The 17,016-nt window shown below is 39.6% G+C and overlaps 1 protein-coding gene across 1 annotated transcript; it reads right to left on the bottom strand.

Moving 5' to 3' along the window:
* Nucleotides 1-98: 98 nt before the first annotated feature.
* KLB (klotho beta) lies at nt 99-16,067 on the bottom strand. The gene is made up of 5 exons (XM_059470967.1): nt 15,330-16,067; nt 8,273-8,780; nt 5,712-5,980; nt 3,081-4,224; nt 99-1,450 (listed from the first exon to the last, which is right to left on the bottom strand). Exons 1-5 carry the CDS (start codon nt 16,065-16,067, stop codon nt 1,089-1,091), a joined length of 3,021 nt encoding a protein of 1,006 aa, XP_059326950.1. The 3' UTR covers nt 99-1,088.
* Between the last annotated feature and the right edge of the window lie 949 nt (nt 16,068-17,016).

The following is a 17,016-nucleotide window of genomic DNA, read 5'->3' as shown; positions in this document are numbered from 1 at the left end:
TTTGGTGATAGAATCTGAAGTAGATGAAAAACAAAACTGAAATCAGTAGAACAAGATTTGTAAGACCATTTAAACTCACATAGATAGAAGCAGTAGTCTGAAAATACAATGCTTTATTTTTATTGCTCACTTAAGAAAACAAGGGACTTGACCTCAAAGCTCAATCAGAGTGTATTGTTGAGTTTCATCAGCAGTGATTTGTTATCTGGGGATACATCTTGGTTTCTTCACTGCTAATCTTGCTATGTAGCAACATCTAACTGGGTGGTTGTACTGTCTGTGCAGTAGTAAAATCCACATTGTCACTTGCTCCATTCAGTTTGGAAAAAGTATATAAAATACTGGGATAGTGCAGAAACATACTTGGCAACAAGTTGCTAAAGCATCCCACATGTTAAAAAATTCCAAAAACTGCCCAAAGATCCACTTGTATAATGACAAGTGCAATTTACTATTTATTTAGATGTTCTCTGCTAGTAAAAATTTTATGGCTGCCCCATTTTGGAGATAAAAAATAGTGATTGCATATGGTTTTGTCTCCAGTTACATTTGCTTAAAACTACTTCACCCAATCTGTAAGGATATCTCTTGGTCAATAATGGAGTTAACTTGGTTTTGTTCTTTTAGGGGTATCTTCAGAAGCTGGCCTGGTGCATTTCATTCCTGGTGTACTTGGTTGAAGGTTTGTGGGGTTTAATTACACTTCTAAACCCTAACAGCTTCAGTTTCATGCTGAACAACACTCATAACATGAATACACATCACAAGACGTAGAAAGGTGCACATCAGTTCTCAAAAGTTGCTCTTTGCAAGTAAAGCTGTTTTAAAGGTTATTCCAAGGCACAGGAGGGTCATAATTTTTTTTTAACAGATGAAGTTGTCTTCTAGGTAGAGTAGGTGGATAAAAGTAGTTTCACTAGAAACAAGTGCCATGGCTCTTCTTCCTGTGGATGTGATAACTTTGTTTTTGAATGAAATGCTGGTGTGTGTGGCTGGAGTGACTCAGTGTTTTTCCACAGTTGTCTGAGTGGTATTGTCCACTGTAGAATGCAGTGATGGATCTCACTGAAAGTGGCTTGTGCCCCCTTCTAAAATGAGACACAGATGCATTTGATGCTTTTTGCCTTAAAACGTTTCCTTCTTTTTCTTTTGTGAAAAAAAATAATGGCTAAAAGCAAACTGAGGGTAGAGAAGAGGCAGCAGGCAAAGAATATTAACGGCTTCTTCTGAGAAACAAACAAGCAGAAGCTACACTGCTTTTCGTGGCTAGAGGGGCCACAGACTGAGTGGTCATCAGGGAAGCCATTGTTGCTTATCAGGCTGTTGTAAAATCTTACTGAAGGCTTTTCTTTTGAATCTGAAGTGAAGAATCCAAATCTGGGTTTAGATTTTTCTTCAGTCAGCTTAAACGCATAGTAGCCTTTAATCTTGACTTTGTCAATGTAGTAGGCTGAGAAGGAAAAGAAACCAAAACAAAGTGTTAATGAAAGGTTACATTTCAAGTAAAACCTGCATACTTTCTGGTAAGATTTGAGATTTCAAATTGTTAGAAATTTGAAAAGTGTACTTCATAAAATATTTCTGCTTCTAATACTCAGTTGTCTCAATTACATAGGAACAGTGCATTACTGTTTTAAAAAGTCCTTATAATTTTGGACCTACCCCATGAAAACTGGATTTGTACAGGGTTGGAGCTGGGAGTTTGTTCTGTTCTGGGAAAAGCTAGATGCTGCTCTTAACTGGAGCCAGCTGCAATGACTTGGGAGCAGCTGCCCATAAGTGCCTTGAGAGAAGCTTTCCAAGAATTCCTGCCCTGCTCCAAGCTCAGCTGCTCATCCCTCAGCATGCATGGCTCTGTGTTACACTGCTGCACCCAAGTGCTGGGTGAGAATACTTAAAAATAGCAGGCCTTGAAGTCATGTGCAATCAGCGAGCATAGTTGGGAATGTGACCCAGACTAAGAACATGTAAACATTTAATAACTTAATTCCTTTAGTACCGTATTGTTTTGTTTGCAGTATGAAATTAGCATGGAAAATAAATCAGCAAATGCTCATAATCATCACTACATTAGTCCTGTAGTAACTAAGAGGGCTAAGCACTGGAGAGAGAAGACTTTTTTCTTGGTGTCTAAAAGTAATCTTAAGGCATGCTTAGCCGTGGGTAAGATTTGTTTCATTTTTATTAACTCCTCAAGTGGAGAAACCAGGATCCCTAGACTGTGTTTGATGTCAGTTACCTCAGAAAAGCTTTTGAACCCCCCGTGTCCTGATCAGGTTCTCTCTAATGCTCACCAGTAGGGAACAGTGAGGGCAGGGATGTATTGCACATCTCATTTTGCCTGTATGGGTCAGGAACCAAGGCCTTGCTGGTAGCCTGTGTCCCACTGCTTTTCTTTAATGATTGGTTGGGGGAAGAGGGAGGGGAGGGGTGAGGTCCCTGCAGCATTTCTCATACAATAAGCTGCTGCTCAAGATCATTGCCTTGAATGGTTTTGTCCCCTACCTCCATAACTTTTACTAGTTTTTCTCTAAAGTGAACAAGTAGATTTCCATATGTGCCCAGGAGAAAACAAGGAGTGGAACAAGAACCAGAGTTGGACTTTCCCTTCAACAGCAGCTGGTGCTGCTGGTGCCCTGCTGTATTTCTTCTGTATGTCCCCCTAGGTTGTTGTGGATTTGCTTGCACTTTCCTGTCCAATGACTAGTTCAGCAAGCAAGGAGGCTCTGCCTTTCTTTGGAGAATAGAAACTTTATTTCTTGGGAGTTGTTGGGCTGAAGTGCCACTTCCTAATAATTTCTGAGTAACTACTCTGCTGTATGTGCATGCCCAGAGAGCTTCTCTCATGGTTTAAACTGGAGGCAGCTGTAGCTGCATTTTGTGCAAGGCGCTTGATGCCATTCCTTTGTGTCATAGCTGCCCCGAGTGTGACTGCAGAGTTGGGCCCCTCAGGGGGCTCAGTGCTGCTGGCTCCTGCATCTGAGCCAGGACTGCTCGCTCTGTCCAGGGCGAGACTTAGCTGTGCCTGGCTCTGAACCATTGAAATGGCCCTGGGGAACTTGAATCTGTCATGTACTCACCTTTTAAAACCTCTTGTATGTATTTGTCCAAGTAATAATTCCGAAGCTCATCATTGTCCAAGGACGAGTCATCTATTCCATTTGCTGTGATGTAAATGTCGATGTCACCATAAGTTTTTTTGATCCACCTGAGAACTTTGCGCATTCCCCAGGGCACCACTGCCAGACGAGAAGGGGAGCTCAGGCAGGTGATATCCTGCAGAAATTGAATGTCACAATCAAATTCATACTGGCTTCCATTCTGAGGTTCATCAATCACAAATCTGGTAGTGAAATGATTCAGTGCATAAAAGTCAGCTGCACCTTTGACAAGCTGCTTTTCCTCACTTGTGAAAGATGGCAACAAAGTATATGAAAGGCCTTTTCTGTTTTTAAAGGTGATGTATTCCCTCATAGTAGCTGGATAGTCCCCAGTCTTAAATATGGGATTGGCAAACCAGCCTATTTCAAACTGAAGAAACCTGTTGGCAGCTTTTGAGTGAGATTCAAAGAAGGGGTTGGCAGGCTCAGCCCAGTCGGAATGCAGGGACAGGGACACTTTGCCGTACTGAGAGGGCCGGTACCGCTCGTCGTACGTTCTCCAGGCCATGGCGTGTGCTAGTAACAAATTGTGTGCTGCCCGATAGGTGTCATTGCTGCTCCTCTTGTAGACATTGCTTAGCTGGTTTGGCTCGTTTATTGTAATCCACAGTTTAACCAAATCACCAAGCTCCCTAAAGCACAAAGCTGCGTACTCTTGAAAAGCGTGGGCCGTGGATTGGTTCAACCATCCTCCTGTCTGCAGCAAAGGACCCGGCAGGCCCAGGTAGGTGTGAGTTGGATAATACAAGGTGACCATGGACTGAATGTTCAGTTTCAGGGCTTCACTAATCACACATCTGTAATACCTAAGAACTTGCCTGTTGACCACTGACAAATCTCCGTTGGGTAAAATTAGTGACCAGTCAAGTGCAAATCTATAATGGGTGACTTTCATTTTTTCCAGGAGATCCAGTTGCTTTTTAATACTGACAAAATCTGTGCACTGTGCTGGTCGGGTTTTTAGCTTTACCCCTTCAACTTTGTGCAGAAGCCCATCTCCTGTGACATTCCAGAGGTACAAGCTGGAATCACAGAACTGTGGTGAGGAAGCTGCCGATTCTGCCTGTGAAAATAAAAGTACGTTACAATGGGTTTTAATTAAATGAACATAATATCTGCTTGTAATTTGCATTTCTGCCTGCGTTTAGCTATCAATTAGTGGTGGATGTCAGAAGTCCCTGCTTAAATGCTCCAGGGGAAAGAGGATAACCAACTCACCTATATGGGCTATGTGCTAGTGGTCATCTTATAATTTCTTTCCCTATGAAAAACATCAAAATTTCACTTTTTTCAATTACACATGGGCATTTGCCCTGCCACCAGCCTACATGACATGTTTTCAGAGAGATAGCTCTCCCTGATCGAGTTCACTCTGGTCATGCACACAGCAGTTCTCAGGCAGCTGCCTGGAGAGCAGCTGGTGAGAACAAGCACCAGAGGCAGGCACGGATGATTTTGGCACTGCTGCTGTGATCAACCTTGTGAAATTGAGGCATACTTATCTGACACGAACAGCTTGTAGCATTTAGTTATCTCTTTTCTATTTCCTATTAGTTAAAAAAGTTCAGAATAAAACATTTTTTAATATTCCAATTTTTAAATGCTTTTTCTAGGTTTCAAAGTAAAGTTTAAAATATTTAGATTGCTTTTTTTTCAAAGGAAATGTATTTTTTTGTGCTGCATATTAACAAGATACATAGAAGCTTGACTTTTTCTTCTGCTACAGTTGTCAGTCATTAGGTTAAATTATGGGATTTTGGTGTTAGTTTTTGAGGCTCATATTTGTCATGGGACTGTCTGTGTGCAATGACAAGAAGGGTATCCCAACCTGCCCATACATACAGTTAGCTTATTTACTAAGTTTAAAGCAGAAATAGAAGATAAATAAAGTATAAATAGGTCCTGTGGGAGCCAGTTTGGACAAAAGGTTGTATGATCTGTTTTCTAATGTGAGCTCAGATGGTAAAACCTCAGGGCTGGCTATCTTCACCTGTGCTAGGTGTCTTTTTAAAGAACGGCTTCTTACCCACTTGTCTGAGTGGCACTCAGAGCCAGGCCTAACCCAGGAATGTGTTTTTGCTGTAGACAAGACCTGGAGCCTGCAGATCTTTCTGCTGCCACCAGCATAATCACCTTGTCCCTGCCCTTTGTCACTCTCTCCATCAGACCTTCACAAGCATCCCTATGGCCACACTGCAAACTGGATTTTGAAACTCCTGGTTGAAAAATAACCCAGTAACAATTGGTTGGATCAACTTCTTGGTTTAAATTTCCTCATCTGATCTGCCACATGGAGACACAAGCAGAGGGAGGGCCACGCTTGGAAGGGTTCCTGCAGCAGGGCCTGCTGCTGCAGCAGTAGCCAGCACTCTGTGCCCAGCTCACCTGAAAACCTGGAAACACAGGAAATTGGACCAATGCAATTATGGTTAAACTTCTGTTGGCAGTGTGCACTAGAATTCTGGAATGCAAGGTGCTGTGTATGGTCATTTGTTCAGGGAGCTGCTGATCACTCTGTTGCCAGTGATCTGCTTAATATTTTATGTTTACCTTGAGAACAGACTCGGTGATACCCCAGGAGAAGTCACAGGAGAACTGAGCTTGCAAATTTGGGGTGGAATCCTTTGGGAAGAAGCCATTTTCTTGTATGATTTGTTTATAATAAAGTGCAGATGACTTGGGAATCCTTTCCTTTTTTTTGCTTTTGAAATCTACATAAAATAATCCACGCCTGATGTTGTAAGCATGCTGCCATTCAAAGCCATCAAGGAGGGACCAGGCTGTGTAACCAAACACATCTATGTTGTCGTATTTAATAGCTGCAAAAGAGAAGGTAACATCCATAGTAACTCTAACATATATAAGGGATATTTATGAGAAAGGGCTATTTATTTTGAAAATCTTGTGTGTCTTCTCAATGTTTGTATTGACACACTGTAAATCATTGCAAAACTGATGTATATATCTTAGTCTTTATTTACTAAAAAAAAAAAAAGGTGTCACTAAGAAATTAAGGTGTCCTTAAGAAATTAAATTACTGTAGGATTTTTTAATTCTGCTCTGACCAAACAAGAAATATTATACCACATCCATGTTTGAAGTTGCATTTGACAATTTGCCAGTACAATAATACCAGTAAAATTGGAGAATCATGAGTCAAAATAAAGGGAGCAACAGTTGATCTGGTTTGTAACTTTGTCATGAAGCTAAAACTCTCCACCTTTATTTGAAAGATGTCTGCAAGCTCATGGGAATGTCTACTCAGCTTGTAAATTGAAAAATCTATTTTGTTGGCATGGGACTGTTAATGACTTTAGAAAAGTAGGGCAGAGCAACCCAGAGACTGATTTAGTCACAAAATGGATGCAGTGCATGCTGATTTCTTCAGGCAATCTTATTGTCCCTCTTGCAAAGGAGTTTACATATGATCTTTTATATGTAATATATAAGAAGGATGACAACACAACTGCTTTCTCAGATGTGGACCCTGACTCTTCAGGAAGGGCAGCAGGGCCTGCAGAGCAGCTGCTCAGCAGGCACCAGCTAACCACAAGGCTTTTCACCCCTGCAGGCTCGTGCCAGCTGGCAGCCTGCAAGGAAAAGTCCAAACTCCATGGTCAGTCATGTTCACTGCCTGTCACCACCTTAAAACTACGAAATAACACTGGATAACTCCTCATGTTAACCTTATAAGGGCTGGAATGACCTAGGGAAAGCAATGACCAAGTAGGGTTTGTCCAGCCTACCTGAGGATTTGACACAGACAGGTGGACAAGCCATATTTTAGCACACGTAGTCCACCACACCAGTAAGCCAAGGAACAAAGATTAAGTTTTCTAGTTTATTCTTTCCCAATATCATTTAGCTCCATTTTCTCAGGACATATAATTTTGCATCATTCTGTATTTCCACTGAACTTCCTTGCCCTAGTCACACCAGGCTGCAAAGAAAGCAGTTTTGCACAGTGCATGTCTTGATGTAGCAGAGTTCCAAGGTACTCAGCAGCACAGGCTGGATGTTTTTCTAGTTGCCTGATGAAATCAGAAAGCCCAAGAGCTTTCAATGTGAGTGTATGGGAAGCTGATAGACAAGAGCAGAATACTGGAAAGGAGATGAGGAAATGTAACAAAGCAATACAGTGGCAAGTATATTCAAAGAAGGCAACTTCTAAATCAGAGAAACCATGGGAGAAAGTACAAAAATGTCTGAAAATACCCATTGCAAAATGCAGAGGCAGAGAATGATGTAGAGGATAAAGAGATAAGCTAGAATGGCCTGGCAAGTAAAGATGAGTACTTGGTGTCTGCACTGAGGAAGGTTGAACAAATGGGAGCAGACATCTAATGGGAGCAAGTGACAACTGAGAACATTTTTGTTTGTAGAAACATATTGAATATATGGGGGTAAGTTTAATTGTCAGAGCAAAAGATGCTGTGGCACTTGAGATGGTGCATGCTGAGATTTTGTGGCTGTTTAAATGGGTATGGGCAAAATTACTATTTTATGTATGCTTTATGTAAAGAAAATTAAAAGTTAGGCAGGTGACAGGTAGAGATCTGGTGGATCAGAGTGAGAGTATGTTTGTAGCACTGTCTGCGGGGACAGTGAAAGGAGAAGGCAGAAACAGGTCAGGATCCTGACTGAGTGTTAGAGTGAGGATGAGAAAAGCACCCTGAAAAATAAGGGGAAGGTCTGGGGCAGAAACAAAGGGCTAAAGGTAGGAAAAGTCAGGAGTTAACTAAGGTCCTTATGTCAGCAGAGGTGACATTCACAGAAGATCTCAAGGTTTTTCTGTACCTACTATAGGTGGAGTCTTAGAGTCCTGCAGGAGTAATAGTTTCAGTATGGAAGCCCTAACCCTAACCAAGCCTAACCCAATGCAGATGTTGGACTTTAGCTTTCTGGGACAGGGACTATGGGTTTTTCTGTTTGTACAACACCTAGCACGAGTAGATCCTGATCCATGACTTGTACTCATGCAGTATAAATAATTAATGATTAACTTTGTTGCCATTATCTCATTTAAAAAAAGGACTAAATTATTACAGAGCTAAATATCAAAAAATCAAAAGTGCTCTCTGAAAAATCCAACAAGTAATTTCTGTACAAACCTTGTAAAACCTTATTAATGAAGTTTTTCATCATATAGATGGCTGTGGTGTCATCTGTTTTCACGTGGCTGTCAGTGAACCACCCATTCTCTGCAATCAAGATTCGAGGACTGTTGTATTCCAGTTTAATCCAGTTCAGTACTTCCCTCAAATTGAGTGACAAATTTTGTCCCATTTTTGGTAGAGTGTTTGGAGGTTTAAAGTTACTAGGACCGAAGGAAAATGCAAAGAAGTCAGCTGTTCCCTTGATGTAGTTTTTTTCATCTTCAGTAAAGTGTGGCAGAAATAAGAATTCATTTTTCAGTTCTTCTGGATAATCCCCATCCCCATGGATGGGTTTAGCAAACCATCCAAGTACTCTCTCCATGGACTTCTGACATTTAGAAATGTCCAACTCATCTTCCAATTTGTTAGGCTCAATCCAGTGGGATCCTAGCACTATGGATATCATCCCCTTCTGGTAGGGTTCAAAGTGTTCTTTGTAGGTATGCCAAACTTTTGCATGAGCCTGATGAGAGAAAAATAGCATTAAATTGTAACTCTAACAAGTCTCTGTGGGTTGGCAGCCAGAGAGGCAGGTAGCTCCATCTGAGTCACTGCAGGCTTCTATGGAAGCATCAGTTAAGGCACATGAATTACCCTGCACAGTTTAATGGGCAATCACTGTCCCCCTGCAAGGCTCCTTGGAATGAGGGCAATGCTCAGTAATTCATGTCCTATGACACCTTAGGGCTGTGGCTTTTTTGCCTTTTAACACATGTCTAAATTTCAGGGGAGATCCTAGCAAGGATGAGAAGAGCTGTTGTTACACAGACACTTTGGAACAGCTCTAACAAGGGGATTTGAACTCTGGGATCTAGCCAGTCTTTCTCTGTCAAACGGTGATTCCTGATATGGTTAAAATTTCAAACCATCTTTACAATTATTCTATCAAAGATGCATCTCATATGATATTTCATTTGTCAGTGGTGACTCTGTGCTACTAACTGCTCTGTGCTCCGAGGGTTACCTGGACTTACTCTGATCAAACCACATCCACCCCATCCCTCTTCTTGGGATTTAGTTGTTTTATTTTGGCCTAGTCATATGAGCAAGTGTTCAAGCTTTGATATTTGCACAATCCCTAAATGTAAAAACTTGGGCAAAGGACCCAGCTGTGACGTTTGAACCCAAATGTGAATTTTGTTCAGGATTTTAGTTAATTTCTTCTTTGAAATGGCCACTGAACTGTATCACATCTTAATACTGATTTTATTATTTTCATAATGTTTTAGTAAGTGTGTTGTTATTACACGTCACAATAGCTTCAAATAAGGGTATACAGCAGACAAAGTTTACACAAAACCAGAAATACATGGGAGGCTGAGGAGCCACTAGCATTGTCAAAGCCCTGTAAGGAAACAGGACAGGCTGGTCAGAGAGGAGTGACCCTGGACTGCATCGTGAATCACATCAGGTGATGAGACACAGGGGAGGGGAGCTGGCTCTCCCAGCTGAAGAGTTGACAAGTAACTCAGAGTTTACCTCATGCCTGAAGTGTGGCATTAAACTCTTAAGCTGGAAAGAAAATAATAGTTTGCACCCAGAGAAAAACATTGTGAAACACTGAGTGCTGACTTAGATTGTCATCATTTCTAAGCCAAACAGCATTGCTTGCCTTTGACAATAATTTCTGTTAATTTATCTAGAAACACACAGCCTTGACAGTTAAAAAAAAAACTCCAGAAGGCCTGATGTCAGATAGGTATTTGTTTAAGCTGGGGGATACCAAAGAATCAGAGTTTGTGAAATTTTGTGTGTCAGTTGTTTATGGTTTCTAAGGTCATGCTCGTAACATTTGTTCAAAGTCTGTCTTTGAAAATACTGATAAAGTGACACTAACCTTTGAAATGCAGCTTCTGTAGCTGAAGAGGGAAGCCAGCAAAAATGGACACTTGAGGCAAATTGCAAGATAGAACTAAAGTATTATAAAATCGATTTCTTAGTAGCGTCATCAGAAAATTTAAGTGGCCAGCGCCATCTCCTCAGCTGTCCTCACTGTCCTCTCCTGAAAGTCCCTCCAGCTTGGGGGGCTGCTGGGGCCAGGCTCACTCTGTGCTCTGCCCCGAGGGTTTTCTCACCTGGTTTGCAGAGTTTTTCTGCAGACAAAGCCCACAGACACCACTGTTGAATTAGAGGCATATGGCTGCACTGGCTTAACAAGAAACCCGCCCTGCACTCAGCTGTCTGATGCACAGTGCCAAGTACCATGACAACAGCACCAGGTAAATCATAGCAATCACACTTTTCTAGGTGAAGTGGAGAAAAACTGCCAAAACCCCAGCTAATTAGAATATGATATTGACATGTAAAAGCCAAGAATCTCTCATTGTATTCATACACATCTTCAGGAGGTGATTAGAAGAAAATAAAATTACTATTAAAAAGAATGTGTATGGTAGAGGATACAGCCCCAGGTAAAACTCCAGAGGAGTAGACCTCAATTATAAATAAGTACATTTAATATGAGTCAAGATAAAATCCTCATATACAAATTTGTATGTATCACTGGTGACTGAATTCTGAGGATTAACTCTTACTGTAGAAAATTTCTCACAATCTACAGTAAGGGTTTTACAGACATAGTTGCCTACAAATCTGATTTGAGTTGTTAATTATCTGTAAAGAAGCTTAACATTCACAGACAGAAATGCAAACTATTGTTGATGGAATCAGCTGATTTATAGAAATTGTTTTTTAAGACCAGATATGAAACAAACATCAATTTAAAAGCTGTATCATACATCAAATTGGGTGTTTTCAGTAAATCTTGACTAATCTTTTTTCAGTTAGAGTTTAATCCCTAATCTTTCACTTTCCTTGTTAGAGCAAGGACAAATGTCAAGGCTAAATACACAGTTAAAGGAGGATCAATATTGGGTATTTATTCTAGATACGTATGACTCATTAATTTCAGCATATTTTCCTGGTATAAATGTAGAAAATATTCTTTAGTCTTGAAAGTCACAGAGAGTGCTATGTCAGTTAGTACTAACCCTGTAAAAGGCTAGAAAAGTCAACTTAATAAACTGAAGACAGCAGTATTTGTTCTTCTTTTTGAAACATTCTCATACTCCTTGAAATTCTGATCCTGTAATTTAACATATGCACATGCAAAGAGCTTTCAGTAGAGCAATACTTTCAAATCCTTAAGATACTTTAGTCAAGCAATTTTTCTTTGAACAGCAATGAGTATAACAAAACAATGCCAAGGGTATATGGAGTTATTTTAGTGTGCTGGAAGTCAAGAATATTTAGAAAATTTAGAATTGAAAAAATGATAATAAAATTATTTGGGCCTTTTGTTTACTTGTTTGGTGTTTAAACCACGAAGAACTAGAATATAGTCTGATGGTGATACAGTTCAGAAGAAGGGCAGGGCTGTGTGGCTTATTTGGAAAGTGTATTTCTGTTAAGGGTTTTTTTGGTCTGTGGTAAAGATGCCCCATAGTCAGTAGAGCTAAAGTAGACCTAAACCCTTTCTTTTGCAAATTGACTCTCAATCCTTGCGAAGGATTACCTACACCTCAAGGTGCAGGTGACTACACTTCTTTAGAGGGTGTTATGAAGGACTGAGGCTTTGCTATCATAATTTGTTGTATGTTAACTGTCCTGCATTTGGATTGTGTTTTCCCTAATGATTACCAAGAAATCTAAGAAAGCTAACCTGAAAATAACAAATCATCAAAAAACTATGAATCAGTGCTGAATTTTACATCATCACTGATGGCTACGACTATTTGAAAAATCTTCCAGCAAAGACATTTACAAGCACAGATGATTCTGGTGTCCACCCTAAAGCCATATCTCTCAAGAGAGATTTATCTAAGAGAATCTCTTAGCAATTTACAATTAATAAGCATCAAAGTTCAGATTCCCTATTAATTTGTGTAGAGGTAGTAGTGAGTCCTTTGAAGTGGTCAGTGGCAATGATTACCCTCTGAGTATGAACAGAATACATAGTAACATGCAAGTTAGGTTTTTTTAAATTAAATTTTTTTAAAACTCATATTTGAAATTCTTCTTCTGAATTATTTTCTCAATGTTGATCTCCTAAGCACCCTGCTTATCAGCCTCTGATCCTACATTCACTACCTCTCTTTACAGATCTTGAATAGCAAGGCCCATAAAAAGGCAGGGCTGTCTCTTAAGCAGATGTGTCTGGGGCATTGAGGTGATTCAGCATCAGCAATGCCTTGTGCCAGCCAACACACAGAGCTCTGGGGCTGGATGAAGACAGACCAACCTTACTTTTGTAGGAAAGCCCTAATATGATCGTCTCCCTAGTTACCTACATGAATTCATTCATGGAAGCAGATAATTTTTTAATCAGTTCTAAAATGTATCTCATTATGGAGATGATCCTTGAGGTCCTCTTCCAACCTGGTATTCTATTAACTTTTTGATATACCAGTCAATTACTTGGGTTTTAAGACACTATATTGCTTTTGAAAGCAATAAAATTGATGAGTTTAAAACTAAGAGGAATTTCTCCAGCCCTTTTCAAGGTACACAAAAATCTCCAGCAACTTTCAAACTGTTCTTACAATAAAATAATCCAAAGTCCAAAAAAGCTGAGGTTTGTGGTTTGTTATATTGTTTTTGTGATTCTATTAAACTTGGCTTCAGATTATGATTGATAAATCACAAAAAAGCACTCCTTTATATAAACTGTGATTAGTTCTGATAACACCACAACTGCAATGATACACAAGGAAATTAAACTAAAAGTAGGATTCGTGCAAGAGCTTCATTTAATTTCTCCAAAGATACTACAAAAAGGTTTGAGAATGATTTTCAGCAAATTGCTGTGCAACAGTGTGCTGGCCAGATTAGCTTCATTTCAGCATTACAGACCTGTTTTTCCTTCTCTGTATATTTAATGGATGGACCTGGTTTGTGCACAGGGTGGCATTGAGGACCAGGTCTGTCAACAGCCTGTCCAAAAATGAAGCCTTGACATGGACAAGAGTGTGGTTCTTCCTAAAGCTGATGACATAAATGGCAATCTTTTCAAGGCTTTGCCTCACACTGCCAAAACCTGACATTTGGCTGATCTTTTCTTTTTGGGATAATGGTTTTCATTTGCAGCGGGAAATTAGAAGGTAGCCATAATACAATGTCTGAGAAACACACCAGTATACACCAGTCATGAAATAAAAACCCATGTGAAATATCTTTAAAAGGAGAATCTTATAATTTTTCTTGATTCTCAAAGGAGAGATATTTCACAACACATGAATCCTGATTGTGCCTCAATACATTCTATTAATACTGTATTGTCAACAATGCAAAATGGACCGGACATTTAAACTTGCACAAAAATCTTTGAGAAACATTCTGGGTAGTTGGCTTTGAATATCCAGTACCAGATGTGATTTCTGTGGAATGGCTGGCTGGCATTACAGTTTATCAAGAGAAATAAATTATTATGTCTAGAGACAAGAAGAGTTGACTGATATCGACTGGTAACTCAAGAGTTTCCATTCCATCCCTAACCCTAACCAGAAAACTCCAGTTCCTCAAATATTTTACTACAAATTTGAGATTTTTCATTGATCTCAAATCTAGAATCTTCAGAAATTTTACAGTAGTATAGGAGAGAACTGCTAATACTTTAGATAATGCTCATGGGGTTGTAAGAAGGGTACACAGGAGAATAATTTCTGCCCATGGATAATAAAATGGTAGCTAAAGGATTGTGTGCTGCTGAAAGTCTCCTTAACTCTTCCATCCAAGTGGTTTATTTTATGCTCTAGAGCAAGAAGCAACTATCAAATCAAGTCTTGGAGACAAATAATATTGAACAAGAAAATTAGGTCAGTAATTTGTGTATCAGACCCAGCTGTGCTTGCCTTCCTGGAAAATCCAATTGATTCTTTGGCAGAGGAATAACATTCCCTGTGTGTGGGGTGCTGCTTACATGGATATTACAGAAAGTGCAGAGACTGCCTAGTTGGTACTCCACATTTGATTGTGACACTCAGAAATGAAGGCAAGAAATATTGAAAATTTATATATATTTTACATGCATTATATAAAATAGCACTTGAAAATAGAAAGAATGATTTGGTAGCAGTTTTCTTTGAGATGCTTCACAAGTCTTTATAGTTAAATCATTCTTCAGCCAAGTCTGAAATCAGTTAGCGACTCAGGATGCTTGACAACCTTTCTGTGTGTAAAACCTCTATTGACTGCAGTGTGACTTTTTGAAAAATGATGTTCTGAACATTCAAGGCCAGAGGTAAATACAAAAATTTGCAGTTGCAGAATATTTTAACTACTCTGGCAAATAATTTTTTTCCCTACATGTATACTTCTTTCTGTAGGATTAGCCCTTTCAGATTTATTTGTTAATTACATGTGTGATGTATGGCAAGTTGTAGAAAAATGTTCTTTGTGACAGTTAAGAATAGTCTCAGCAGGGGGATTATACTGGCTGCAGAGATGGGATAGAGACCAGCTCCGTAAAGTACTGTGAGCACGGCAGATGCAAAAAACACTGTACATCATGGAAATAATTTGAAACTCTCAAGTACTGAACATTTGTTTTCTTCCAAACTCAAGATGTGCCAGCCTTGCTAGTTTAGAAGCAAAAATTTTGCAATATGATCTTACTAAGCTAGAACAAATCACACTGACATATACATACTCTATGGCCAGTAGAGTTGATTCAATATGCAAATACAAATGAACTTCCTTTTAAACTAATAGAATAATCATTTCAGGATGGCCAAATGTGTTAACTAAATGTAAAGGACAAAGAATGCTCTTTAAGAGTTAGAATTTGTATGTAAAAACTAATTTAAATAAAATAATAAACAAGCACTTTAAAACAAATAATTATTGAGTCAGCTGTTGTGACAGGAAATAAGATCAAAATGAGGGTTAATAGAAAGACTGCCTTAGCTAAAGGTTATTTGTTGGTTCTTTCACAGTAGGTGATCACAGGACCAATTCCTCTTATTATTTCCCAGAGCAGTGCAAGATCAATTTGTATAATCTTATTATACTGTACCTTGATCAAATTGTGTCCTACTGAGTAGACAGTTCTTATTTTCCCTCTCTCTCCTGGAGCATGAATACCTGTGCCATACCCATGCCAAGCAATTAAATAGGGATTGTGGATTGTAATCCAATATTTAACACGATCCCCAAAGATCTGGAAGCAAAACGTGGCATAGTCATTGAAGATATCAATTACAGATTCATTTTTCCATCCCCCGAATTTTTCTTGCAGCATCAAGGGCAGGTCCCAGTGGTACAGTGTAACCACGGGGGCAATGTTCCTGTAGAGTAAGGAATCAATAAGGGTGTTATAATACTGAAGTCCTTTTTCATTGGGAGCTGCCACCACTCCAGTGGGGAAGAGCCTTGACCATGAAATTGAAAACTGGTAAAAAGTAACTCCCAAAAACTGCAGAGCAGACAGATCTTTGTCCAACAGGGTATAGCTGTCACTGGAGGTGCTGGCGCTGTCAGCGTCCCTGAGCTCCGAGCGGCTGAAGCGGTCCCAGATGGAGGAGCCCTTCCCGTCCTTCCTCCAGCTGCCTTCCACCTGGAAAGCTCCTGTCCCTACCCCCCAGAGAAAATCTTTGGGGAAAGTGTCATATAAAAACATCTGTGTTTTGCTCACAGGGCTGAAGTGGGAGTCCTTTCTCCACACAGATCTTCCCTCTCCAGTAAGCCCAGTAACAATCCTTACGAAAGCGAACATCCAAAAAGCAACAATCTTCTCCAGTCGCTGGCCACACATTGTGCCAGTTTATAGTGCCAGTGTTAAAAATCAGATTTCTTGTACTGATGCTGAAAAAATTCCATTCTTTTGCTGGAGTCCACGCCGTGCAGACCGTTTTCATTTGTCACAAGCTGCTGGAGTGTCTTATCAAAGCCTCACTAAAAGCTGGTGATTGTAAAAGCCCTGTCAATGATTAGCCTGAACTGTGAAACATAGAACAGATCTGAGAATGGTGTAATTTATAGGGAGGTGGCCTCTGTATGACCACTGAGACACCTACCTGGCTTCTTACTGCAGCCTGCCTCAACAACAGAAATGCCAGAAACTAATTTATCATCATTTAAAGGTCAGTCATTCTGGTGGGATAATACAGGTGACAGAGGGTCTAAAAAGCTGTCACATCCTTTATTTCTTGTGGAGTTGTATTTCAAGGAAATACTAATACAATTCACACTACATAATCACCAATTTAAAGGAGATTTATCCAATCTGTGTAACTGGATGGCTGGAAGGGCAGTGCATGGTTCCTCAGTCCCAAAAAACCTACTTCTGCTGAAAAACTCTTCCTGGACTTGTGGGAAATTTTGTTGTGAACAAGAGATATGCATGCATCCAGCTAACTATATAAAAACACAAAGCAAGTCAATATTTCTTTCAAACACCAAATGCAACCATTTTTCTATACTATATAAAAGTCTCCTGTATAGCACTATACAGAGCAGAGGTACAAAATCAACAGGGGACTGCTCCAGTTCTTACACAATTTTCCTGAATTTCTTCAAATAAACACAATTAGCAAAGATAATTAGCCCTGAAAAATCCTATTTCAGTATTGATTATTTTAACAATTCATATACACAGCTGGAGCATCAGTAGAGCAAATATTTATACAGCAATTTTGCAGTATAATTTAATCTTTTAACATGTTTAGCAACAGTATGTATGTTGAGATACAGTCAATTTACTC

Source organism: Ammospiza nelsoni, chromosome 4 (genome assembly GCF_027579445.1).
Source record: "Ammospiza nelsoni isolate bAmmNel1 chromosome 4, bAmmNel1.pri, whole genome shotgun sequence".
In the NCBI taxonomy this organism is placed as follows: Eukaryota; Metazoa; Chordata; class Aves; order Passeriformes; family Passerellidae; genus Ammospiza; species Ammospiza nelsoni.
This window is presented reverse-complemented; position numbering and strand designations above follow the sequence as displayed.

What these genes read in the sequence shown, in the direction of transcription:
- KLB (XM_059470967.1), bottom strand. Translation starts at nt 16,067, where the DNA reads ATGTGTGGCCAGCGACTGGAGAAGATTGTTGCTTTTTGGATGTTCGCT. An exon ending in TCACCGAGTCTGTTCTCAAG is followed by an intron (nt 4,225 to 5,711) that starts GTAAACATAAAA and finishes TTATTTTCACAG; the next exon opens with GCAGAATCGGCAGCTTCCTC. An exon ending in CATACAAGAGGTTTTAAAAG is followed by an intron (nt 1,451 to 3,080) that starts GTGAGTACATGA and finishes TTTCCTTCTCAG; the next exon opens with CCTACTACATTGACAAAGTC.